The 26,651-nt window shown below is 40.8% G+C and overlaps 1 protein-coding gene across 1 annotated transcript in view; it reads left to right on the top strand.

The window, feature by feature from the left end:
• The window catches only part of FRAS1 (Fraser extracellular matrix complex subunit 1), a 461,949-nt gene that overhangs the window by 189,734 nt on the left and 245,564 nt on the right, over window positions 1–26,651 (top strand). The window contains exons 7-14 of the mRNA XM_032149306.2: window positions 2,582–2,665; window positions 4,326–4,427; window positions 4,733–4,924; window positions 16,116–16,205; window positions 19,167–19,202; window positions 20,580–20,727; window positions 22,161–22,304; window positions 24,171–24,305. Of these exons, the coding sequence (XP_032005197.1) occupies window positions 2,582–2,665; window positions 4,326–4,427; window positions 4,733–4,924; window positions 16,116–16,205; window positions 19,167–19,202; window positions 20,580–20,727; window positions 22,161–22,304; window positions 24,171–24,305 (931 nt within the window). The remainder of the gene's footprint in view (window positions 1–2,581; window positions 2,666–4,325; window positions 4,428–4,732; window positions 4,925–16,115; window positions 16,206–19,166; window positions 19,203–20,579; window positions 20,728–22,160; window positions 22,305–24,170; window positions 24,306–26,651) is intronic.

Raw genomic sequence — 26,651 nt, 5'->3', positions numbered from 1 at the left:
TCTGTTAGATCTAGGAAGGTGGAAAGTTGGGAAGAGATGATGGTTCTTATTTTTATTTAGGCTTGCACAGCAATGGCAGGCCATAGAATGTCTTAGGGTCAGTGGGACTTCCTCCTGGCAATGGCAGGAGGTGGACTGTTTGTCTTACTCTTTGGTGGTGGGGTTTTAATCTTTTTCTGTATTTTCAAGAGTATTGTGCTGGGGAGAAATTTTGTCAAGAGCTTTCAGCCATAATACACTATAAACTTCTTTATCATAAGTGTTTTTATTTAAGGAATACTGAAAACCATAGTTGAATATATCTTTAGTGATAGTCCTACCCCAAATTGTAGTGGCATTAGTAATATGTTTTAGTACTAAACTCCTTTTTACTGAGGGCAACGTATTAGACCTAGGATTGGCAAACTTTTTCCATAAAGAACCAGATAACAAACATTTTTAGCCTTGTGTGCCATACAGTTGGAACAACTATTCAACTATACCATCGTAGCACAAAACCAGCAATAGACAATATGTAAATGAATGGGCATAGCTATGCTCCAGTAAAGCTTTATTTACCAAAACAGGCAGTGGGCTGGATTTAGCCCACAGACACTTGTTTGTTGGCCCCCGTATTAGACTCTGTGGTTAGAAGGGCATGTATATGGAGGTCAGAATGATAGAATTCAGGTGTATGGTAGCAACAAAAGTATACTGTCAAAAAGCCTTTCCTATCTCTGTTCCACCTCCCTACTCAGCTTCTTCTTACTTCCTCTCCAGTTCTGGCTGTAAAGCACCAGCCCAGATGGATCTCAGCTCTCAATCGTGTAGTTCTCTTGTTTCCTGAAAATTTTTTCTTTAATGCTTTTCCTTCCTGCTCTTGTTGGTTTATATTTTTAAAGAAAGATTCTGTTTTGGTCAATACAATGTATAATTAGATGTTGCCAATAAGATTTGGAAAGCACAATTTGCCCTATACCAACCACCATACAGGTAATACCTCCCTCCCTGCGTACACTCACGGGGACTCTGCTACAGTTCTTGAGTCTACTCCATGTTGGTTAAGAGAGATTGATGCTAACTCTATGCCTATTCAAGATTTGTGATTTTGACATTTGTCTCCTGTTTGTCTGACATCGTGTAAGGCTTAGTTCATTTGTTTATTATAATAAAGTTGCTGAATAGTGTAACATCAGCTAACCTTTATTTTCTCACTGAAATCTTATTAAGCTGAAGAGATCTGTCTGAAGTCAAGAAACACTAAATGATTTCAGTGCAAGTTCAATTTCCACGTATTCCATTAAGCAATCAATGGTCATAATACTTTGCATATAGAAAAATAAAGAAATAAAACAACCTAAAATAGAGAAAATAGTTGTCAATTTAATTCTAGTGGTTCAGGCATTTGAAATAAATCCCAGTTAGGTAGGAATACATGAATCCAACTGATCATATATAATGGGGTTAAAGAATTGCTGAGGTATGACTGGGGTTTTCCACAAAAAATTAAAAGTTCTGTGACTCCACCCCTCCCAAGTAGACTGGCCTTCTTGTTCTTGCAGCATGAATACCAGAGTAACAATGACAATAAAATTGTGTTTTCTACTCCTCATAAGAGAAAGTGAAGACAACTGTTCTAGATTTATCTTCTGTATAAGATCTACCACTTCTTAGTTATTGACACTTGGTTTGTTCTCACCTCTTCCTCTGTCTTTCATTTGTCTCCTTTCCTGACATTGAAGAAGGCTGTAGTGATAAGTCAAAGTGAGAGGCTGACTCTTTGGCATTAATGAAAATTAAAGAAAGAAAATTCTTCTTAGGGCAGCAGAGACAAATAGTCTGATATTCTGGGAGTGGTGGTTGTGGCAGAGGTGAGAATGTAGGGACACAGGGTAGCTGGGAAAGGGTTCGTTGGGCATTTAATCTGTCACCCACATTTCTCTGCACTGACTTATTCCCAGATATCTAGAGATATGAGTGATTTTTTTCATGTGAAAGACCTCTCCAATGCACATATAAATATATGTCCATTCATATAAATAAATTTATACATTTATATATGCAAAATAATAGTGAAGTAGTTTATCAAAGGAAAGATACCTTCACTTTTGAGTTTCAGGACGATTCAGCAGGAGTATCAATGTTCTTAAATGTTGGTATGGTTGGTATTCGGAAGTCCTGCTGCCAACCAGTTACCATTACCAAGTTAGCTGTGTGACCTTGGGCAAGTTACACACCTCTCTGGTCTTTACTATTCTCTTTTGTAAAGCAAGGATAAGAGCATCTACTCATAGGGTCATGTGAGGCACTTAGAACAATGCCTGGAAGACACCAAGAACCATTATTATTGTTATTTGTGCTTTTCTTTGTTTTTAAAATAAGACAGGACTTGAGGCATGTGCAAACTTCTGAAGGGCACCCTGACCTTGGAAGTGTTCATTCTTATCAGAGCCCCAGGTGACTAAGAAATGTTAAATGAGAGGCGAGTACTGTTATAGATGCTTGGGGGCATGATTTAGTTAGCTGTGAATGAAATTTTCCTGCTGTTGTGGATCTTATTAATATCACTTTGTGATGGATTATTCCTGTTCTGGGTGTTAAGGATGAGACTGTAGTCCGAGTCCCTGGAAAATGTTGCCCGCAGTGCTCTGCAAGATCCTGCTCTGCAGCTGGCCAAGTATACGAGGTAAGCTTTCATGCTCCCCATGTAGGTGTTTTGACATCCGTTCTCACACATCTGCCCTCCACCCACTCCAGCCACCATAAGTCACCACCCTCATGTCTGACTCTGCCAGGAATGGTAACTCAGTACATAAACAGCTTTTCTCTTCTTTTCACAGAAAACTTGTATGAAAAAATTAAGTTGAAGAGGATTAGAAATATAAAGGAACGTGCTGGCAAGCAGCACCTGGTTCAAGAACCTTGGTGAACTTACTGTTCACATATCTTGAGGGGGGGAAAAAAGGACTATTATTGGTTACCATCAGTTTACATTTAGCTTTGAGGCTCTGTGGATGTCTTTCTGCTTTGGTTGGATTTTATGCATTGACATCCGGAGACCGTCCCCTCACACCCCTGCCATCTTACACTGGGGAAAACCTGGCGGTGGTAGAAGACAGAGGGAAGGGAGGTGAGAGGCTGTTTGTTGTAGAACCTGCAAACTGAAAAGTACTATTGGGTAGCCTGGATAACGATGTGCCTAACATGTAGTAGGCATCAAATAAAGATGAGTTTAACAAATTGAATGAATGGATGAATGAATGAGTGAATGTTCTGTCCTGGGAGTACCTAGCTGGTCCAGAAAAAGGTTACATTACTCAAAAGCAAAGAACACATAAAAAAATAAACTCAATTACTTTCCTTACTTGCCAACCACTCTAAAAAAGACTAAATAGAAATTGGGATCATGACTCTCAGTAGAAAATCTGAAACTAAGTATTAGAGGATAGGTGCCTCACAAATTCTAGACAGGTCACCTGACACAGTGGCCACATGTGTGGCTTGCATTATATTTTTATTGGACAGGATTGTTAGACTGAGTTTTTCTTTGAAGAGACAGGCTTTGTATCTGTAATGGCATCTTCAACTACAAGGAACAGAAATCCCACTCTAAAAGTGGCTAAAATGCTAACATTAATTATGTCATCTAGAGATGGGATGGGGCAGCTGCAGGGTTTATCAATTCAGGTCTCAATGATGCCTTCAAGGATCTAAGCTCTTTTGATCTTTCCACCTGCCACCCTTAACATGTTGGCATTTGCCCTTCATCTTGTCCCCTCCCATCCCCAAGGAGACCTCCTCAGCCCTGGGCAGCTCATCCTCACACAGCTATTACTAAAGGTTGGTAGAAGAGAGGGGTGGGATTTTGTTTCATGTGGGAGGAGAATTTTTACTTTGACCTCCACCACTCTAGCAAATTTCCCATGAGGTCCCCTCCAGTTGGACAGTGTCCATGCCCTAGCTGCAAGGGAAGCTGGCAAAGGGTCTGGCAGTGAGGGCTGGGTCTCCTGGCAAAGGCAAGAGCTAAAGAATGCCACGGATGAGCCAGTCAACAAGGTCTTTCTACCCTTCTCAGTGTCTCGAGTCTCTATGTGCCTGGCACAGAGTGGGCCCTCAACACACCTGTAGAATGAATATAGGTGAATGAAAATTAAAGTCTCCTTTGGACAATTATTGACTATTTTCGTAGAAGTTATTCCTATCTAAATGTTTTCATTTCTCAAGAGTACATTCAATGTGGCTCATCTTACAAATGTAATGAAAATTGGGTGTCTTATGTGTCAGTGCTTCTATTTGATGTATGGGACGTTTGATTTTCCACGTTCTTCTTTCCTGTCTTCATGCAGCATGGTGAGCAGTGGAGTGAAAATGCCTGCACCACGTGTATATGTGACCAGGGTGAGGTCAGGTGTCAGAAGCAGGCCTGCCTACCCCTGAGATGCGGAAAGGTATTTGAGAGTGTGTACCTTACTTGTTTAAAGCTCTATTTGGATCATTTAAGGAATGTGCTTCTTATTCCGGTGTGTCCTTTGGGGGAATCAAAAGTTTTATAATGTTTGCAAAGTTACATAAAGATATGAAGGCTCTGCTTCCTAGGAAGAAGGGTTGAGGTGCAAGGGACCCTGCCCATCGTGGGTCGGGCCAGGGAAAGAGCCATGTAGAGCTTCGGTATTTTGGGTCCTCCTGTCTCTGTTGGCTCGGGTGTTTCACTGTCTCCTGCGGACTGCCCCTCACCTTCCTCTCTGTGTCCTAGGGTCAGAGCAGGGCTCGGCGTCATGGGCAATGCTGTGAGGAATGTGTGTCTTCTGCTGGGAGCTGCTCCTATGATGGAGTTGTGCGGTACCAGGATGAAATGTGGAAGGGCTCGGCCTGTGAGTTCTGCATGTGTGATCGTGGCCAAGTGACCTGCCAGACTGGAGAGTGTGCCAAAGTGGAGTGTGCCCAGGTAAGAAGCAGGGGCATTTCCATGTGGACCGTTGCAGCTCTTTCCAAAGGGATAGTGAGGGGTCCTGCCTGTTCTTTACTTCTTGGCAGCAGCAGGATGTCCACATTGACTTCTCACACTTCATAGGAACTTCTAGCATAAAGCTTCCATGGTATAAAATGAATGTCACTGTTTGTTCAGACTAACTCGGAACAGCCCCCTGGATCTTTTAGCTCTCAGTGCATCTGGTCAAATTGGAAGCCCCGAGCCAGAGACATGAAAGGGAAGGACATGATATGGGACATTAGCCTATCAGGCAGCGCAGCTGGATCTCATTGCTGATGGCCTGCCCGGTTCGCCCGGCTGTGAAACAGGGTCCACAGGTGTGCTGGTGGCCGGGCTCTTGCTGTAGGCCCCACTGACAGCATTTAGCAGAACAAGAGCCAGCACAGAGGGGCTGCTTCCGTGGATCAGGAAAAAACAAAACATGCTTTTTGTTTTTAAGAGAGAGCAAAGGGGACCTTATAAACAATTAACTCCATTGACCTCTGTTAACCTCTGCTGTCTGCAGAATTTCTAGAAGCTTCTAACAAAGCAGCCTCTGTTTGGACTATAGATGTACTGTATGTTGGAGGGAAATGACTTTTTTTTTTCTCTTTGAACTTGATTTTGACCCATTACAAAACAAATTGCTTTTAAAGTTGTCTCCTTCTCCCTCACCACTCCCTTCCGCCCCACCAGTTTCCCTCTGGGCCATGAACTTGAGTAGATGAGGGAAATTAGAAAGATCTGGAGCTCTGGGTTTCTGTGAAGGCATTTTTCTTTCTAGTTCTTCTCCCCCACTTCTCGGCTCCTCTTAACCCTGAGCCTAAGAAGGAACAACCTTTCAGACATGGCTGTCATTGGCGGGGTTATTTTTCAGCTTGCCTCCTACTTGTAGGTCTTGACAGAGTTGAGATATATTTAGGTAAAGAGGGTCTTGCTTTTTGCAGATTTATTTCCCCTTACATGCCTTTTCATTTATTTTCTTTATGTTAGAGGAGTCAGGGTGGTTGGATGAAGATGAGAAGAAAACCTAATCAGGGCCCTTTTTTGTTGTCCCTCTCGGGCTTAGGCTGGGCTTCCCTGCCTCGGCAGTCTGCCCAGAGGATCTCATTTTATTTTCTAAGGACTTAATTTATCTAACATCCTAGAATTTCTGAAAAAATGTGGGAGAGGAGATTCTGGTAGGGTGGGCCCTTTAACCACCTAATTTCAGTCAGATCTGAACAAAGAGTCTCAGTCACAGAAAATTGTTTAGCCCATATCCCCAGCACTTCTGCATTTTCACGTGCCTGCCTGCTGCTGTCAGCTGTGACACCTGGCTATCGTGGCATGAGCCAGGCGTTCTTGGCTATTCTTAGGGAATATGGGGATTAGCTGCCAAAGGGAGAGCACTTCAGTATTCCTCAAGTCGCCCCATAATACTGTCTCATCCCTTTCTAGTTACTTGCACTCCACTGCCGTCTTTTCTTTTATGAATTGAGGAGTTCTGATGCCTCACCTATTTCTCCAGATCTTTAACCAGCTAAATTGTTTTCTTCTATATTACTTCCATGTTTCCCAAGTTTTGTTTGAAGCCCTGGGTTCTAAACTAGAAACTCTACCAGAAGTGAAATTTTAACCGACATCGAAGCTGATGAAACATATCTCTTAGCTTTCTTTACATGCCATGCTTCTGCTGACCTTGTTAAAGCCTGGATGTACTAACTTCCTAACTTCGGCTTAGCTTGTATCACTGGTGATAAAAAGATGACTAAGGCTCGTTATGACCTTAAGAGTTTCCAGGCTTTTCGGGAAGTCAGATATGTAAGCAAAAATTATAACACAGCGTGGCACCAATGGAAATATGAGTTAAATATATTAGGAGCTCCCGGAGGAAATGACTATGTCTGCCAAGGGGCACAATGGAAGTACCATGTTGATATTTTTATTCAGTTCTACCGCACTTTCTGATTGCCTCCTTCTCTAAAATATCAAGGTCATTTTGATTTCTGATCTTGGAAACCAAGGGTGGATTAAGTGTAAGTGCAATGCACATCAGAGAAGATACAGAGAAGTTAATTTTTAAAAGAAGAGGCAAAGGTGTGCAGCTTCACCGTTGTCTTCATTATCACACTGGTTATCAACAGCAACGTTCTGAATAGCATTGAAATCAGCACACAGTTTTTGTTGTTGTTAAAAAAGAAGAAAACGGCCTGGTCTTTGTCTTTGCTATATTCCACCAAATCTCTAAACATTGAAACATAAACAAATCAATGGTAGGCTAGCACAATATAATGATTTTCATATTTCTAGATTTGATGATGTCTTTGAACCTGAATTCAGGTGAAGAAGTCAAATTACCTTTTAAAGAAGAGGACCTAGCATTCACATCTGAAGCATAGAATGGAATGGGGAAAATTGAAGCTTGGAGCAAAATGCATAGGAGAGGGTAGGCACGTGGTCAATGTGAGCTGCCTTTCCCTGCTCCAGTGGAGGCAGTTTCCCTTGAAAGAGTGTTTCCTTTTCCAATGAGCAAGTTAGCCCAGACTTAGTCGTTGGTCTGGTGGCTGTAGGTATGATTAGGTGGGGAAAGGGTAGAGAATCTGTCTGGCCTATGCAACAGAATCCTCTTAAAAAGGAAAGAATATGTTTGTTTCTGAAAGCAATTTTACTCAAAAGTCAAATGCTAATTGGAGTGAACTCCCCACTGCAGTGAACTGATGTGGTTTGGGGCATTCGGGCTGCTTCTATAAATAGCAAATCTATTTGAAACTTTCCACCTCACCAAAACTGAATCCTTGTGCCCCAGGAGCAGTGCTTGCTGTTACTTACAATGGTGTTTGAAGGTCAAGAACAGCCTTTCTGTTGCACAGGCCTTTCTGTTTCTATCCCTTCCCTACCTAATCATACCTACCTCCACTAGTCCAGAGACTGAGATTGGACTAACTAACCTGCTCATCAGAAAAAAGAAACACTCTTTTGAGGGAATTTGCCTCCAGTGGAGCAGGGCAAGGCAGCTCACATTTATGGAGTGCCTGCTCTCTTCCGTGTATTTTGCTATAAGCTTTAATTTCCCTCCCACAATTTTTTCAATACTAGCCCCCCCCACCCACCCCACCACCACCCCAGTCACTTTCTTTGCCTCATTTAGGTGATAGGGAGTCACTTTTAAGTTTTGTCTGTATGTATTTTAGTGGACACTCAAGAATCTCTCATGCGTTTTGTCTTTTACAGAAGGATGCATAGTCAGTCTTGTTTCAAAACATTGATTTAAGTGACTTAGATTACATGCATATCAACTCTTTTATATGCTTTGAAAGCAAATTTCAGTGTTTGTGGGTTATGCCTTCACTACCAACTGATTTGTCACATTTCTGCAAAATAACTTATCTGTAAATACATCTGCTTTCTATAGCATCCACTGCTCCCTATTGGCCTCTGACTGACATGAAATTTTGATGGACAATAATCTATATAACTCCAAAATAATTATAATCATTTATGTATTTTTGTGTTTCTTCTAAACATTTAGATTTTCTCTCAGTAAAATAACACATATTCATTCTAGAAAGTATTGAAGGTTCAAGAAAAGTAGAAAAGAGACTTAAAAATCCATCTATAATGCTACCAAAGACATCCAGTGCATCCAAAGACAACCAATGCTTCCATAATATTTGTCATTAGTATCGTGTTTTTAAACAAAATATCATTATGATTATTCTGTTAATGCAAATTTATATTATTCATTTTTCAATTAACATGGTTTTTACACTTTTAAATACCATACAGGCCCCAAATTAAATATTAAATATTTAGAGAAACATTACCATTCTTTTTTATTACAAACATTTTCAATTGTTTTCTCCATTAATTTTTTGTTATTATACTTTAAGTTCTAGGGTACATGTGCACAACGTGCAGGTTTGTTACATATGTATACATGTGCCTTGTTGGTGTGCTGCACCCATTACTCATCATTTACATTAGGTATATCTCCTAATGCTATCCCTCCCCGTCCTGCCACCCCATGACAGGCCCCAGTGGGTGACGTTCCCCTTCCTTTGTCCAAGTGTTCTCATTGTTCAATTTCCACTTATGAGTGAGAACATGCAGTGTTTGTTTTTTTTGTCCTTGCGATCCTTTTCTGAGAATGATGGTTTCCAGCTTCATCAATGTCCCTACAAAGGACATGAACTCATCCTTTTTTATGGCTGCATAGTATTCCATGGTGTATTTGTGCCACATTTTCTTAATCCACTGTATCATTGATGGGCATTTGGGTTGGTTACAAGTCTTTGCTATTGTGAATAGTACCACAATAAACATACGCGTGCATGTGTCTTTATAGCAGCATGATTTATAATCCTTTGGGTATATACCCAGTAATGGGATGGCTGGGTCAAATGGTATTTCTAGTTCTAGATCCCTGAGGAATCACCACACTGTCTTCTACAATGGTTGAACTAGTTTACAGTCCCACCAACAGTGTAAAAATGTTCCTATTTCTCCACATCCTTTCCAGCACCTGTTGTTTCCTGACTTTTTAATGATCGCCATTCTAACTGGTGTGAGATGATATCTCATTGTGGTTTTGATTTGCATTTCTCTGATGACCAGTGATGATGAGCATTTTTTCATGTGTTTGTTGGCTGCATAAATGTCTTCTTTTGAGAAGTGTCTGTTCATATCATTCACCCACTTTTTGAGGGGGTTGTTTTTTTCTTGTAAATTTGTTTGAGTTCATTGTAGATTCTGGATATTAGCCTTTTGTCAGAAGAGTAGATTGCAAACATTTTCTCCCATTCTGTAGGTTGCCTGTTCACTCAGATGGTAGTTTCTTTTGCTGTGCAGAAGTTCTTTAGTTTAATGAGATCCCATTTGTCAATTTTGGCTTTTGTTGCCATTGCTTTTGGTGTTTTAGACATGAAGTCCTTGCCCATGTCCTGAATGGTATTGCCTAGGTTTTCTTCTAGGGTTTTTATGGTTTTAGGTCTAACATGTAAGTCTATAATCCATCTTGAATTAATGTTTGTATAAGGTGTAAGGAAGGGATCCAGTTTCAGCTTTCTACATATGGCTAGCCAGTTTTCCCAGCACCATTTATTAAATAGGGAATCCTTTCCCCATTTCTTGTTTTTGTCAGGTTTGTCAAAGATCAGATGGTTGTAGATGTGTGGTATTATGTCTGAGGGCTCTGTTCTGTTCCATCAGTCTGTATCTCTGTTTTGGTACCAGTACTATGCTGTTTTGGTTACTGTAGCCTTGTAGTATAGTTTGAAGTTAGGTAGCATGATGCCTCCAGTTTTGTTCTTTTTGCTTAGGATTGTGTTGGCAATGCGGGCTCTTTTTTGGCTCCATATGAACTTTAAAGTAGTTTTTTCCAATTCTGTGAAGAAAGTCATTGGTAGCTTCATGGGGATGGCATTGAATCTATAAATTACCTTGGGCAGTATGGCCATTTTCATGATATTGATTCTTCCAACCCATGAGCATGGAATGTTCTTCCATTTGTTTGTGTCCTCTTATTTCATTGAGCAGTGGTTTGTAGTTCTCCTTGAAGAGGTCCTTCACATGCCTTGTAAGTTGGATTCCTAGGTATTTTATTCTCTTTGAAGCAGTTGTGAATGGGAGTTCACTCATGATTTGGCTGTTTGTCTGTTATTGGTGTATAAGAATGCTTGTGACTTTTGCACATTAATTTTGTATCCTGAGACTTTACCGAAGTTGCTTATCAGCTTAAGGAGATTTTGGGCTGAGATGATGGAGTTTTCTAAATATACAATCATGTCATCTGCAAACAGGGACAATTTGACTTCCTCTGTTCCTAATTGAATGCGCTTTATTTCTTTCTCCTGTCTGATTGCCCTGACCAGAACTTCCAACACTATGTTGAATAGGAGTGGTGAGAGAGGGCATCCTTGTCTTGTGCCAGTTTTCAAAGGGAATGCTTCCAGTTTTTGCCCATTCAGTATGATATTGGCTGTGGGTTTGTCATAAATAGCCCTTAATATTCTCAGATACATCCCGCCAATACCTAATTTATTGAGAGTTTTTAGCATGAAGTGTTGTTGAATTTTGTCAAAGGCCTTTTCTGCATCTATTGAGATAATCATGTGGTTTTTGTCTTTGGTTCTGTTTATATGCTGGATTACATTTATTGATTTGCATATGTTGAACCAGCCTTGCATCCCAGGGATGAAGCCCACTTGATCGTGGTGGATAAGCTTTTTGATGTGCTGCTGGATTCGGTTTGCCAGTATTTTATTGAGGATTTTTGCATCAACTTTCGTCAGGGATATTGGTCTGAAATTCTCTTTTTTTGTTGTGTCTCTGCCAGGCTTTGGTATTAGGATGATGTTGGCCTCATAAAATGAGTTAGGGAGGATTCCCTCTTTTTTTTTTGGTTGGAATAGTTTCAGAAGGAATGGAACCAGCTCCTCCTTGTACCTCTGGTAGAATTCGGCTGTGAATCTGTCTGGTCCTGGACTTTCTTTGGTTTATAGGCTATTAATTATTGCCTCAATTTCAGAGCCTGTTATTGGTCTATTCAGGGATTCAACTTCTTCCTAGTTTAGTCTTGGGAGGGTGTATGTGTCCAGGAATTTATCCATTTCTTCTAGATTTTCTAGTTTATTTGCATAGAGATATTTGTGGTATTTTCTGATGGTAGTTTGTATTTCTGTGGGATCGGTGCTGATATCCCCTGTGTCATTTTTTATTATGTCTATTTGATTTTTCTCTCTTTTCTTCTTTATTAGTCTTTCTATCAGTCTATCAATTTTGTTGATCTTTTAAAAAAAAACCAGCTACTGGATTCACTGATTTTTTGAAGGGTTTTTTGTGTCTCTATTTCCTTCAGTTCTGCTCTGATCTTAGTTATTTCTTGCCTTCTGCTAGCTTTTGAATGTGTTTGCTCTTGCTTTTGTAGTTCTTTTAATTGTTATGTTAGGGTGTCAATTTTAGATCTTTCCTGCTTTCTCTTGTGAGCATTTAGTACTATAAATTTCCCTCCCCACACTACTTTAACTGTGCCCCAGAGATTCTGGTATGTTGTGTCTTTGTTCTCATTGGTTTCAAAGAACATCTTTATTTCTGCCTTCATTTCGTTATGTACCCAGTAGTCACTCAGGAGCAGGTTGTTCAGTTTCCATGTAGTTGAGCGGTTCTGAGTGAGTTTCTTAACCCTGAGTTCTAGTTTGATTGCACTGTGGTCTGAGAGACAGTTTGTTATAATTTCTGTTCTTTTACATTTGCTGAGGAGTGCTTTACTTCCAACTATGTGGTCAATTTTGGAATAAGTGCGGTGCGATGCTGAGAAGAATGTATAGTCTGTTGATTTGGGGTGGAGAGTTCTGTAGATGTCTATTAGGTCCGCTTGGTGCAGCGCTGAGTTCAATTCCTGGATATCCTTGTTGACTTTCTGTCTCATTGATCTGTCTAATGTTGACAGTGGGGTGTTAAAGTCTCCCATTATTATTGTGTGGGAGTCTAAGTCTCTTTTTATGTCTCTAAGGACTTCCTTTATGAATCTGGGTGCTCCTGTATTGGGTGCATATATATTTAGGATAGTTAGCTCTTCTTGTTGAATTGATCCCTTTACTATTATGTAATGGCCTTCTTTGTCTCTTTTGATCTTTGTTGGTTTAAAGTCTGTTTTATCAGAGACTAGGATTGCAACCCTTGCCTTTTTTTGTTTTCCATTTGCTTGGTAGATCTTCCTCCATCCCTTTATTTTGAGCCTACGTGTGTCTCTGCACGTGAGATGGGTCTCCTGTATACAGTATACTGATGGGTCTTGACTCTTTATCCAATTTGCCAGTCTGTGTCTTTTAATTGGAGCATTTAGCCTATTTACATTTAAGTTTAGTATTGTTATGTGTGAATCTGATCCTGTCATTATGATGTTAGTTGGTTATTTTGCTCGTTAGTCGTTGCAGTGTCTTCCTAGCCTCGATGGTCTTTACAATTTGGCATGTTTTTGCAGTGGCTTGTACTGGTTGTTCCTTTCATTGTTTAGTGCTTCCTTCAGGAGCTCTTGTAAGGCAGGTCTGGTGGTGACAAAATCTCTCAGCATTTGCTTGTCTATAAAGGATTTTATTTCTCCTTCACTTATGAAGCTTAGTTTGGCTGGATATGAAATTCTGGGTTGAAAATTCTTTTCTTTAAGAATGTTGAATATTGGTCCCCACTCTCTTCTGGCTTGTAGCGTTTCTGCCGAGAGATCTGTTGTTAGTCTGATGGGCTTCCCTTTGTGGGTAACCCGACCTTTCTCTCTGGCCGCCCTTAACATCTTTTCCTTCATTTCAACTTTGGTGAATCTGACAATCTGGAGTTGCTCTTCTCAAGGAGTATCTTTGTGGCGTTCTCTGTATTTCCTGAATTTGAATGTTGGCCTGCCTTGGTAGGTTGGGGAAGTTCTGTTGGATAATATCCTGCAGAGTGTTTTCCAACTTGTTTCCATTTTCCCCGTCACTTTCAGGTACACCAATCAGATGTAGATTTGGTCTTTTCACATAGTCTCATATTTCTTGGAGGGTTTGTTCATTTCTTTTTACTCTTTTTTCTCTAAACTTCCCTTCTCACTTCATTTCATTCATTTGATCTTTGATCACTGATACCCTTTCTTCCAGTTGATCGAATCGGCTACTGAGGCTTGTGCATTCGTCACGTAGTTCTCGTGCCATGGTTTTCAGCTCCATCCTGTCATTTAAGGACTTCTCTACACTGGTTATTCTAGTTAGCCATTCATCTAATCTTTTTTCAAGGTTTTTATCTTCTTTGCAGTGGGTTTGAACTTCCTCCTTTAGCTTGGAGAAGTCTGATCCTCTGAAGCCTTCTCTCAGCTCCTCAAAGTCATTCTCCGTCCAGCTTTGTTCCATTGCTGGCGAGGAGCTGCGTTCCTTTGGAGGGGGAGAGGCACTCTGATTTTTAGAATTTTCAGCATTACTGCTCTGTTTTTCCCCCATCTTTGTGGTTTTATCTACCTTTGGTCTTTAATGATGGTGACATTCAGATGGGATTTTGGTGTGGGTGTCCTTTTTTTTGTTAGTTTTCCTTCTAACAGTCAGGACCCTGAGCTGCAGGTCTGTTGGAGTTTGCTTGAGGTCCACTCCACACCCTGTTTGCCTGGATATGAGCAGCAGAGGCTGCAGAACAGTGAATATTGCAGAACAGCAAATGTTGCTGCCTGATCATTCCTCTAAGCTTCGTTTGAGGGGGTACCCGGCCGTGTGAGGTGTCAGTCTGCCCCTACTGGGGGGTGCCTCCCAGTTAGGCTACTCGGGGGTCACGGACCCACTTGAGAAGACAGTCTGTCGGTTCTCAGATCTCAAGCTCCATGCTGGGAGAACCACTACTCTCTTCAAAGCTGTCAGACAGTGACATTTAAGTCTCCAGAGGTTTCTGCTGCCTTTGTTTGGCTATGCCCTGCCCCCAGAGGTGGAGTCTACAGAGGCAGGCAGGCCTCCTTGAGCTGTGGTGGGCTCCACCCAGTTCGAGCTTCCTGGCCGCTTTGTTTACCTACTCAAACCTTGGCAATGGCAGGCGCCCCTCCCCCAGCCTTGCTGCTGCTTTGCAGTTCCATCTCAGACTGCTGTGCTAGCAATGAGCGAGGCTCCGTGGGCATGGGACCCTCCGAGCCAGGCGCTGGATATAATCTCCTGGTGTGCCCTTTGCTAAGACTGTTGGAAAAGTGCAGTGTTAGGGTGGGAGTGACCCGATTTTCCAAGTGCTGTCTATCACAGCTTCCCTTGGCTAGGAAAGGGAATTCCCTGACCCCTTGCACTTCCCTGTTGAGGTGATGCCTTGCCCTGCTTTGGCTCACGCTTGGTGGGCTGCACCCATTGTCCTGCACCCACTGTCAGACAAGCCCCGGTGAGATGAACCCAGTACCTCAGTTGGAAATGCAGAAATCACCTATCTTCTGCGTCACTTACGCTGGGAGCTGTAGACTGGAGCTATTCCTATTCAGCCATCTTGGAATCGCCCCCCTATTCTTTAGAAAGTAGAAATGTCTTTTGAAAGTGGAAAGTGCTTTAAAGAATACTCTTTAGGCTACAGATATTATATGTTAGTGTAGAATGCTAACATATAGATCAGATGTTAGTGTATACACATGAAAAAACGCAGATTTTCTGGGAGATGGGACTTCAGTGGAATTATACTTTCTAAATTATAGAACTGCAAATTATTTACATTTTTACAGCAAGCATTTATTATTTTGTAAAAAAATTAAAATTTTAAAATTATTGATATTGGGAGATAAAAATGATAAGACTTGGAAAGTTAAATATCTACCCTGCAAATGTGGCAGGGTAGATAAATTAAAATTATTCCTCTTATATATATATATTTTTTTTATTTTGAGACAGAGTCTCGCTCTGTCACCCAGGCTGGAATGCAGTGGCGCAATCTCAGCTCACTGCAAGCTCCGCCTCCTGGGTTCATGCCATTCTCCTGCCTCAGCCTCCCAAGTAGCTGAGACTACAGGCGCCCTCCACTGCCCCCGGCTAATTTTTTGTATTTTCAGTAGAGACGGGGTTTCACTGTGGTCTGGATCTCCTGACCTCGTGATCCACCCACCTTGGCCTCCCAAAGTGCTGGAATTACAGGTGTGATCCACCACGCCCAGCCATCCTGTTATTATTTTAAGAATAGTTTTGATATGAGTTGGCTAACAGTAAGAGTTTCAGAATATTGAGTGAAATTTAGTTTTCCACTGCTTAATTTATGATTAAGACTACATCTGTGCATAAAGGGATGCATCTGATTTTGTATTCAGGGAAAAGTGGTGGTTTGATTTGAGCACTGTTAATGAAACTAAAGTCACAAATTGTATGTTTAAGGTAGTGTGATCCTTTTCTGAAACTCATAACTTTCCTAGACTATAACATTAACCTTGGTCATCCTTCTTATTCATGTGAGCTCCTAGTCATGGGTAGAAAATTATGGAGGGATCACAGCATAACAGATCATAACAGGAAAGAAACAGCACACGGAGGAGTGTGCTGTGTGGACTACACTTCCCATAGGAAGACAGCACAGGGGGAGATGAAACAGGGAGAGGGCCAGAGCCAATGGTGTGTCAGGGTTTCTCATTCCAGTCAGGGAACCCAACTGCTTCGCAATTTAGCCCTGCTACCTGGAGATGTTAATTTGATATGTGCCACTGCAACCCTTATTTCTACAGGGTGAAGAATTAATTCACTTAGATGGAAAGTGTTGTCCTGAATGCATTTCAAGGAATGGTTATTGTGTTTATGAAGAAAACGGAGAATTCGTGAGTATGAGGCTCATAACCGAAGATGATTTCAAATTAATTCAAAATTAATGTAATAAGGGGACATTACCTTCTTGTTTCTTTTACCCATTCATTTGTTCAACAAATGTTATTGTGCACCTACTATGCACCAGGCTCTGGGGACACAGAAGGGAATACAACAGGCAAAGTTCCTGCTCTCTTGGTGGGGCATACTTTGTAGTATAGGGACACAGAAAACACATACACACACATCTCCCACACATACTACGCGTCAGGTGCTGAGGAGCACTACATAGAAGAATACAAGGCCGGGCGCGGTGGCTCACGCTTGTAATCCCAGCACTTTGGGAGGCCGAGGCGGGTGGATCACGAGGTCAGGAGATTGAGACCACGGTGAAACCCCGTCTCTACTAAAAATACAAAAAATTAGCCGGGCGTGGTGGTGGGCGCCTGTAGTCCCAGCTACTCGGAGAGGCTGAGGCAGGAGAATGGCGTGAACCCGGGAGGCGGAGCTTGCAGTGAGCCGAGATCGCGCCACTGCACTCCAGCCTGGGTGACAGAGCGAGACTCCGTCTCAAAAAAAAAAAAAAAAAAAAGAAGAATACAGCAGTGCAAGTGGGCTAGACAGTAGCTTGCAAGACGGTGGGGTATGGGGGATGTGTTCCTTTACATAAAATGGTGAGGAGGTTTCTGTTATGGAAAACTTTGAGCAGAGCCTGAAGGGAGGGAGCCGCGTGGATGTCTAGGAGGAAACATACCAGGAATAGGGATCAGGAAATGCAAAGGCACTGAGACGCAAGTGTGTTTGGCATGTTCAAGACATTGGAGTCTGGTGGGAACTTAGTGAATGAGGGAGAAAGGCATTGGCCATGAGGTCTAGTAAGTAGCCTGGAGGCCACAGTTTTTTACCCTGAGGCAGATGGGAGCTGCTGGGGAGTTTTGAGCAGAAGAGCGCTGGGCTCTCACTTAACTCATGAAAGGACCACTTTGGCTGCTGCATGGGTAAGTGACAGAAGGAAATGAGACTGGAGGTAGGCAACCTGGTTGGTGGGGTTTTGTGATGGTCCAGGCAAAGGGCAATGGTGGCTTGGTCTAGGCAGGAAGTGGTGCATTTGGTAAAAGTGACCAGGCTCTAGATTTATTTTGCAGGTAGCAGTGACAGGATTTTGTTTGATTAGATGAGGGGTAAAACTCTATTTACTAAGGTTTTATTTTGCCCTGTGTCTGCTTTTTTATTACCCAAAGGAAACATATTTATCTTAATCTTTTCAAATTTTCCCTATTTAGTGTAGCCCATATTTTTCATGTTGGGTATTGGAATGTTGATAAATTCATTATGTTTTTAAAAATATGCCAGCTGATCATAAAAACAACTGCTTCTTTGACCAGTCAGAATAGGATTACTGTAGTCCCCACTTACCACAGAATATGTGCCAAGGCCCCCAGTGGATGCTTGAAGCTGTGAATAGTACTGATCCTGATTGGTGTCAATTGAAACATATTTCTGTTCATGTTTTCCACTGACACAGTTAATGCCTTTTCCATCTTAACTAGCCACTTATCACACACTATGGCATAACTTTTGCAGTTTGAGATGCAACAGCAGAACTAGCACAAATTTGTTCTTACGTCTTCACAATTTCATAGAAAGGTTTATTCTTACCTTAGACCTTAGCAACCTCAGCATAATTTTTTTTCTTTTCCTATTAAGTCAAGAACTTTCAGCTCTTCACTTCAAGGAAGCACTTTGCAGCTTCTCTTTGGCATATTCAAGTTGCCAGCATCACTACTCTTGGACTTTGGGGCATTATTAAGTAAAATAAGAGTTACTTGAGCATAAGCACTGTAATACTGAGATAGTGGCTCTGATAACCAAGATGGCTACTGAGTAACGGGCAGGTGGCATCTACAGCATAGATATGCTGGGCAAAGGAAGGACTCAGGTCCTAGGCAAGATGGAGCAGGACAACTTGAGATTTTTATCACACTACTTAGAACAGCATGCAATTAAAATCCGATGAATTTTATATTTGTTGAATTTTCCATTTAGTATTTTCCCACCATAGTTGACTGGGGTTAACTGAAACTGCAGGAAGCAAAACATGGATAAGGGGGAATTACTGTAAATGAATTCGAAAGAAGGACTTTGGTGAACTGATTCCTCCACACTTTTTTGTTTTGATTTGGGTAAATTACATCTGTCAACCTTCCAGTGTTTCTGCACATTCTGGGCAGGCAGTATTGTGTAGTGTTAACAGTGCAGGCTCTAGGTCCAAATCTCTACTTTGCTGTGTACTGTGATCTTCGGCAAGTTACTTAATCCTTGGTGTAAACTAGAGATAACAATAGTCCTTACCTCATGGGGCTGTAGAGATGTTATATGTGAAGCATTTAGAACAGTGCTTTCTTGGCACGTTTTTTAAAAAGGTGAAAACATTGGCATTATTATTATTTTGCTGTTGGCATTGTTTCCTAGTGGTAGATCACACTTCAGTCATCCTCATTTCTTAAGAATTTAAGAGGTTATAAAGCCTCCCTATAAATGTTGAATTTATATTTTCTCAATCATAGTATCAATTTTCTTACTCATTTTTGGAGATAAACTCAGTGAAATTAAAGAAAACGAAGTTATTTTAAATAAGTACAAATCTCCATCAGGCTCTGGCACCATGCAGAATTCAAGAATTTGCCCTTGCAAGTTATGTCCCTTGACCATAAAGTCCTTAGTATTGAGGGGAATTGAAACCAAGTACTCAGGCACAAAGTGAGAATTCAGAAATATGTCCTAGGCATGTTGTTTTCACCTCAGATTAGTATGCCTTTCTTGTTTTTGATAAGACAGATTTCATCTCTATTCATAACCAATGAGTAAAGTTGAATGTTCCTTGGGAAAAATGGCTAACTCCCAATGAAAAAATAAGTAGATCAGCCTAATGGTGTTTTTAGTGGCATAATAAAGACATTTCTCTTTGTTCCTAGATGTCCTCAAATGCTAGTGAAGTTAAACATATTCCAGTAAGTATAGCTTTTTAACTTGCACGTAGATCATTATAAAATTGTTTATGTAATGACCTGCATGAAATATCATGGGGAAACTTAGTACCTTAGTATTTATAACAGCCACATTTGATGGCACTATGATCAGGAATTAAGAATCTTAATGATAACTCAGACTTTGGTACATTGAACTTTTGCTCTTTTCTTTAACCAGTTGTTTTATGCAGTTGATAATTAATACTGCTCCAACCACAAGCTCCTACATAGATTCTTTCCCTTTCTTGTGATATTTTTCTCTCCCTGATTCTTTTCTGGTCTAGAAAACTCAGTTTAACCATCAGTAAAGTTTTATGTACTGCAAAGTGCTGAAGAAAGAGCTTCTTGAGTTTGCAAGCATTCATTCCCCAAACAATCCCGAGTTTATTCTCTCCAGGTTGTCTACAGGACAATGTTATATGGTTTCTTTTAAAGGGAAAATGCAAGCGTTTAACACAGCAATCTTACAATACGGGGTCTGATCTCGAGACGGGTCCACTTTCAAATGGAAGAAAAGCACTTCTGCCTTCTCAAGATAGTATTGCTCAGTTTTCTAACATGTAATGCTCATTCTGCTAAATACCATCACATTAATTGTTTGAAATGTTTAATGTCTGTTGGCTTAATAAGCATATTATAAAATTGTTACTTTAAAATCTGCTTTCCTGTTTTCTCCTGTTTCACCTCCCTCATCACCCCAATACCTTCCGGTAAGAACCTCTGTCTCTTTCCTGTGAGCAAAAATGAATTGTTCTTTACAATTCAATTTGGATTCTCTGCTGACTACTAATGTTTATTTTCGTAATTTGCTTGGCTGAAAAAGGTATTTTAGTGTGTGAAAGCTTAGGGCACATCTACAGCCCATTAAAAGTAGGCCTGCAAAAGTTTTAATTTTTAGAATATAATGACTCAACTGTTAACTCTTACTGTGGTAACCATAAGGAAATTCAGGTTTTTAACCAAGTGTCCCACTGTTATTTTAGCGATTGTATTTAACTCACCTGCTAATCACCAGGTACATAGTAATCTCCTTTGATGTTTTTGGTGAAAGAGGTTGAGAAACAAGTTTTAAATGCCTTTTACATATTCTGTTAGTCCTAGAATACTTTCATAGCTTATCTCTGAGTGTGCCTAAAATCTTTCGGCTGGTGCTCTACATTGAAATAAACCCATTATGAACAAAGAAAGGTAAATTCTGTGTTTTAAATTTAGGACTCTTTTGCTATTGTTCTATTTCAGAGTTAGATTTGGCAGAGTACTGATTAGCTGCCTTCACTTTGTTCTTATGGAAATTGTAAGTTCTTCAGCAGCAAGCTCTCTTCTGAATATGACAATGCTGTTTTTCACTTTTTTACGTAGGAGGGAGAGAAGTGGGAAGATGGCCCTTGCAAGGTGTGTGAGTGCCGAGGGGCTCAGGTAACTTGCTACGAGCCCTCTTGCCCACCATGTCCAGTGGGCACACTGGCCTTAGAGGTGAAGGGACAATGCTGTCCAGACTGCACATCAGGTGGGTCCATGTCTCCTCTGTTTCTACTGAGATAGTTTTACTGCCAGAAAGCTCAGAGATCCTCTTCCTCACCCCCTTGCTTTTTTTTTTTTTTTTTTTAGTTAACCAATGGATTTGTTTGTTTCTTCATAATTTTTCTAACAAATGATGCTAATTAATCTTTGTGTAATTGCCAAACTCAACAGATTATGAGCATGTGACCTTGGGCAAGTCATTGACCCTCTTTAAACCTTAATTTTGTTGTTGATAAAATATGCCTTATGTATCTTGCAAAATTATTGTGAAAATCAAACATGTTTAAAGACTTGTAAAGGTAAATCTGTCTTCCATTGTTCAAAATATAAGAATAATTTCTCAACGTTTGTTATGGGTGTTCTTTGTTCTTAAGGTGAGCTATTGAACAGATGGTTCATTTTGGAGTTCTCAAATGGGTTTTTAAAGTTGAAAGAGTCATTAGTTTTTTCCAAAAGATAATTTTATCTACTTGTTCTGCAATTCTGCTTCAAATCACCTGGGGTTGAATTAGTTCCAGTTAATAATTGTTGGCAGGCACTGGAGTTGCTCTGGTTGAGTAGTAGTTTGCCTATAAGCTTAGTCTCTCTTGGAGAAGTGGCATTTTCTTCCATTTATATTTCATAATTAATTGTTTCCATTCATGGGCGGCCATAATTTTCATATTGGCAGTTGCTCTTGTTGCACTCAGCTTATTTTGGCTAATTGCAGTATTTTTCTGAAGTGTTTATCAAGGAAAAAGCAAAGCAACTTTATGGCTTAATTATGTTGCCTTCACCAAAGTGGCTCTCTGGGCTTTCCAAAACAAACATTTAGCATACTATTATGCACTATATATATTGAAAATCAGGTCCTTGACGACTTCAAAACCTGAAAAAAGAAGTCCCTTTCTGATAATTACCACTAAATTCAGTGATAACCCCAATTACTGAAAATGAGATTTGAAATTTTGGAGAAAATGAAGAAAATGGGGTGCATTTTTCTTAGACAAAAATAACTATTTTTCAACATTGTGGGTTTTATGTCTGAACTGTTTTTACATGTCGACGCTTAAGAAGAACATCGGAGGTATCATAAATTATTGAATCTGTTTAAATAATACATTATGGAAGTAGTCATTCCTGTTTCTTGAAGTATTCCAGCAGGTAGAGGCTGTTCTTTTAGTATCTTCATGTTGGGGCTATGGGAGACAGTGATGAAATTCAGACAAGGAAAACTTTCTTGCAATCTTGCATTGACATGCATTTTTTTTTTTTTTTTTTTTTTTTTGCTATTTAGGAGGATTTTTCCTAAGTCCCACAGTTTTCTGTTCTTCATGTTCTATGTAATGCTACACACCTTGTAGATTCTTTTCTGAAGGATGTAAGAGAAATAATAGATGGAGTTCACTGAATTCTCCACTTCTTTGTCCTTGATTTCAGTTCATTGCCATCCAGATTGTTTGACATGCTCTCAGTCTCCAGACCACTGTGATCTCTGCCAAGATCCTACCAAGTTACTGCAGAATGGACGGTGTGTGCACAGCTGTGGACTGGGTTTTTACCAAGCTGGCAGTCTCTGTTTAGGTATGGCTCCGAGTGGACAACCCAGAGGTGGTGGTGTGTGGGAGGTAGATTCATCAAAGTTTGTGATTCTTAAACTGAGGCTCAGTATTGTCAAGGAGGGGGTCATGCATGCAGCATGTTTTTGAGATGCACAACGTTTAAAAACCTCTAGAAGGTAGTAATGTCATCTCTAGGTTACTTGGCCTCTTTACCTGCAGGTCTCTTTTTCTGACATTTTATAGGTATTTTGGTGCTTATTGGAAGACAGGTGATGTGGAGGTTGTGAGGTAGTCACAGTTGAGTTTTTTTATTTTTGAAGACTTTCAAGGATAGTAATATCATCAGGATGCCTGGGCTCATTTCTTACAGCACTCAATTAATCCAGGATAGAAACTTAGAATTGACATAGACCTTCAAGATCATTTACTACAACTTTCTAATTTTGCAAATGGGGAACTCGTGGGCCAGAGAAATTAACCAACTTGCTCAATGTCAAACAGATAGTTGGTAATAGAGCTTATCTCTTATGGGCTACCAGAGGATCCAGAATGGGTTTATGTGCATTTCTGGATGCTACATCTGAGAAGGAGAACTCACTTGGGAGAGTTGACTTGGTTGATGTCAAATCGTAGTTACTATTCCCCTTATTTCTTACTTATGATGTTAATTATCCATTTAAAAGTGTATAATTAGCCAGGTGTGGTGGCACACGCCTATAGTCCCAGCTACTCGGGAGGCTGAGACAGGAGAATCTCTTGAACCCTGGAGGTGGAGGTTGCAGTGAGCCGAGATTGCGCCACTGCACTCCAGCCTGGGTGACAGAGTGAGACTCCGTCTCAAAAAAAAAAAGAAAAAAAAAGTGTGTAGGTTCATACCTGGCTGTGAATATTTAACCTCTCTCTGCTTCCATATTCTTTTTTTTTAAATTTGAGATGGAGTCTCACTCTGTCACCCAGGCTGGAGTGTGGTGGCATGGTCTCGGCTCACCGCAACTTCTACCTCCTGGGTTCAAGCGATTCTCCCTGCCTCAGCCTCCTGAGTAGCTGAGATTACAGGCATCTGCCACCACGCTGGCTAATTTTCGTATTTTTAGTAGAGATAGAGTTTTGCCATGTTGGCCAGGCTGGTCTCAGACTCCTGGACTCAAGTGATCCACCCACCTATGCCTCCCAAAGTGCCGGGATTACAGGTGTGAGCCACTGCCACCTGGTATCTTCCACATTCTTATCTATAGAGTGAGGGTAATTCCAGTACCTTCCTCAGAGGGTGGTTATAAGTATCAAGTGTTTTAATACAGGTTAAGTGCCTAGACTGATGTCTGGGATACAGCCAAGGATTAATAAGAGTTAGCTGCTTTTATTATTTTTGTAATTATTCACTCCTCCATACTTTCTTTCCTAATTCATATAATCTTCAACCTTTTTGAAAGTTACTTATATCTCTTTCATACAGTATTGGTGGAAAAGGGGCAAGAGATCTTCTTGCTAAAAGGTTGAGTGACAAAGATATTGGGCGCTATTGGATAAGAGGAAAAGAACACAGACTCCTGAGCCAAACTGCTTGGTTTCAAATGCCAGCCTCATGTGACCATGGGCAAGTTGTTTAATCTCCCTGAGTCTGTTCCTCATCTGTAAAGTTGGGATTAATAATATCTACCTCCTAGGGTTGTTGTGAGAATTAAATGAATTCATATACATAAAGCACTTCAAACAGTGGCTGACATGAACTGTGTGCTATACAGATGATGGCTGTTAAAATTATTTTTCTGCATTTTCTGTTTGGGACCTGGAGCCTCAAGATTAGGCTGTGTAAGCACTGGCATGGGGGTGGTGTCTTTCAGCTAATCAAATGGTTCCTTTCTCTTTCTTCAACATTATCTGGAGTCAGCCTGCCAGCCCCAGTGCTCCACGTGTACCAGTGGGCTGGAGTGCTCATCCTGCCAGCCTCCCCTGCTGATGCAGCATGGGCAGTGTGTGTCTACCTGTGGGGACGGCTTCTACCAAGATCGCCATTCCTGTGCAGGTAATCTCTGGCTGGGCCACAGCTGGGCCAGCTACCAAGACAGCTCCCCAACCCTGACCCCACCAAGTGATCTGGGGCCACCAGGAGCTCTAAGCCCTTTTTCAAATAAGAGAAGAAACTCTAAACAAGTCTTCTGATGGGATGAGGAGAACAGTGTGTTAGAGAAATGATACATGTTGAGATGTTTTCATAACCTTATTAGGTTATTTGGTTCTTATCAATATGCTTTAGTGGACTTATATGCCTACTTTTATTTTATATTTTTAATTGAGATCTAGTTGAAATTCTTAATATCATAATAGTGTCTTGAGGTGGGAGTAGTCATAATATAATTTAATTTGTTTGATTATACTTGGCCATTTTTTCAATAGAGATTATAAGTTTAAAAAGTAAATGTCTAAATAATTTTTTTAAGTGCAGAAATGGAAGATGGGAGTTGTATTAGTCTGTTTTCACACTGCCATGTAGAACTACCTGAGACTGGATTATTTATGAAGAAAAGAGGTTTCATTGACTCACAGTTCTGCATGGCTGGTGAGGCCTCAGGAAACTTACAGTCATGGCAGAAGGCAAAGGGGAAGCAAGACACGTCTTACGTGGTGTCTGGAGAGAGAGAGAGAGAGAGAGAGAGAATAAAGGGGGAAGTGCCACTTTTAAACCATCAGATCTCATGAGAACTCACTCACTATCATGAGAACAGCATGGGGGAAACTGCCCCCATGATCCAATCACCTCCCACCAGGTCCCTCCCTCGACACGTGGGGATTACAATTTGACATGAGATTTGAGTTGGGACACAGAGCCAATCCATATCAGGGTTAATGATGAAAACAAAGACAAGGGACAGAGATATGAGTTTGTCTTCAGGAGAATAGATAATTAGATGTGCCCAGAAACTAAGGCAGGGTGTGTGGTGGCAGGGAAATCTGAAAAGGCAGATAGACCAGGGGAAGGTCTTGGATGTCATGCCAGGGAGATGTGATAGCTACTCTCTGCAGCTAAACATAAGGGTGGATCAGTGATGAGAATCAGAAGGTGAGCCAATCTGAGGGGCAGCTGATATGCTCCTCTCTTTCACACCCTTGGTTAGATATTCAGGAAAATCATTTGCAGGAAAATGATTGAGGTTAAAAAGGCTAAGTTCATGGTATTAATCAGATGTGCAGGCTAAATGAGCACTTGGGCCATATGCAGGTCCTATGTGGAGGAGGCTGATGGTCGTCTCCATTCCAGGTCATGGTCAGAAGTGGAGGTCATGGGGTTGTGGAAGCCATGTTGAAAGGAAACACTAATACTGTTTATGCCACAGAGATATGAGTGTAGCAGGGCCTGTTTTGTGATCAGTCATGTTATAGAGTGGGGAAGGCAGAATAGCTTCTGAGTTTGGATTGGAGGCTCTTTGGTGTCTACAAGAATATCCCCTGCATATCTATATCCTCAGCATCAAGGGCTGCACAAAGTTCTTAGCATTGTTGAACAAGTGTATGATGAATGAATAAATGAGAATACTACCACTTGATGGTCCTTCAAAGACCAGTGTTTCAATAGAAGTCTCAGCCATAAAACAGAAAAGAACCCTTAGTGTTTATAGCTTATCATGTTCTGTTTACCTGTTACTTTAAAACAGGTTCAAAGTGGGCACATACAAATACCTTTGTAAGTGTCTAATAGTTGGGCAATTTAGGTAAACTGCTGAAATTTTAATTTGATGAAATCATTGAATGTCTTTACTCCTTTCTTTTATCCCATCAAAGAGATCTCCTGCTAGCACTCGTGACAGATTTGTCTTTAAAAGGCAATTAATTTCCCCTAGGTTTTACTTCTTCCTCTGTACCACCTCCATCCCCTGAAATACACACATACCACATACATATGACTTTTTTGGGAGGAGGGCATTTTCCTTTCTCCCATGCCCGTTGTTTTAATTGGTGATGCTAATGCTAGTTTAGGGCATTTTGAAATGGGTAATGTTTCATTTGATTACTGGTTTACGTAGCTCACTGCTTCACATTCCATCCACATATCCACATACAAATGCCTCTAGCAGAAAGTTGCTGGGAAAATTTGTTCATGCTCCCTCCAGGGAATTAAACCAATTTGCTTTAGTTCAGGCTGGTTGCATTTTTATGCATAAAATAAGGAGAAAAAAAAAACAGAGCAAAAGGAGAGAGAGAGAGTGGAACTTAAAAATTAAAGCTAAGGTTGTGATCAATTTTCATATACTGTCTTGGCACTAAGATTATCTTTCCAGATAAGCTTTCTCAGCTTTGGAATTCTTTGCAATATTCATGCTTGTACCACTTTTGGTGACTTTTCACCACTGACCTTGGAAGTCAGTCACTCAGC

Source organism: Hylobates moloch, unplaced genomic scaffold (assembly GCF_009828535.3).
Source record: "Hylobates moloch isolate HMO894 unplaced genomic scaffold, HMol_V3 SCAFFOLD_2, whole genome shotgun sequence".
Lineage (NCBI taxonomy): Eukaryota > Metazoa > Chordata > Mammalia > Primates > Hylobatidae > Hylobates > Hylobates moloch.
This window is presented reverse-complemented; position numbering and strand designations above follow the sequence as displayed.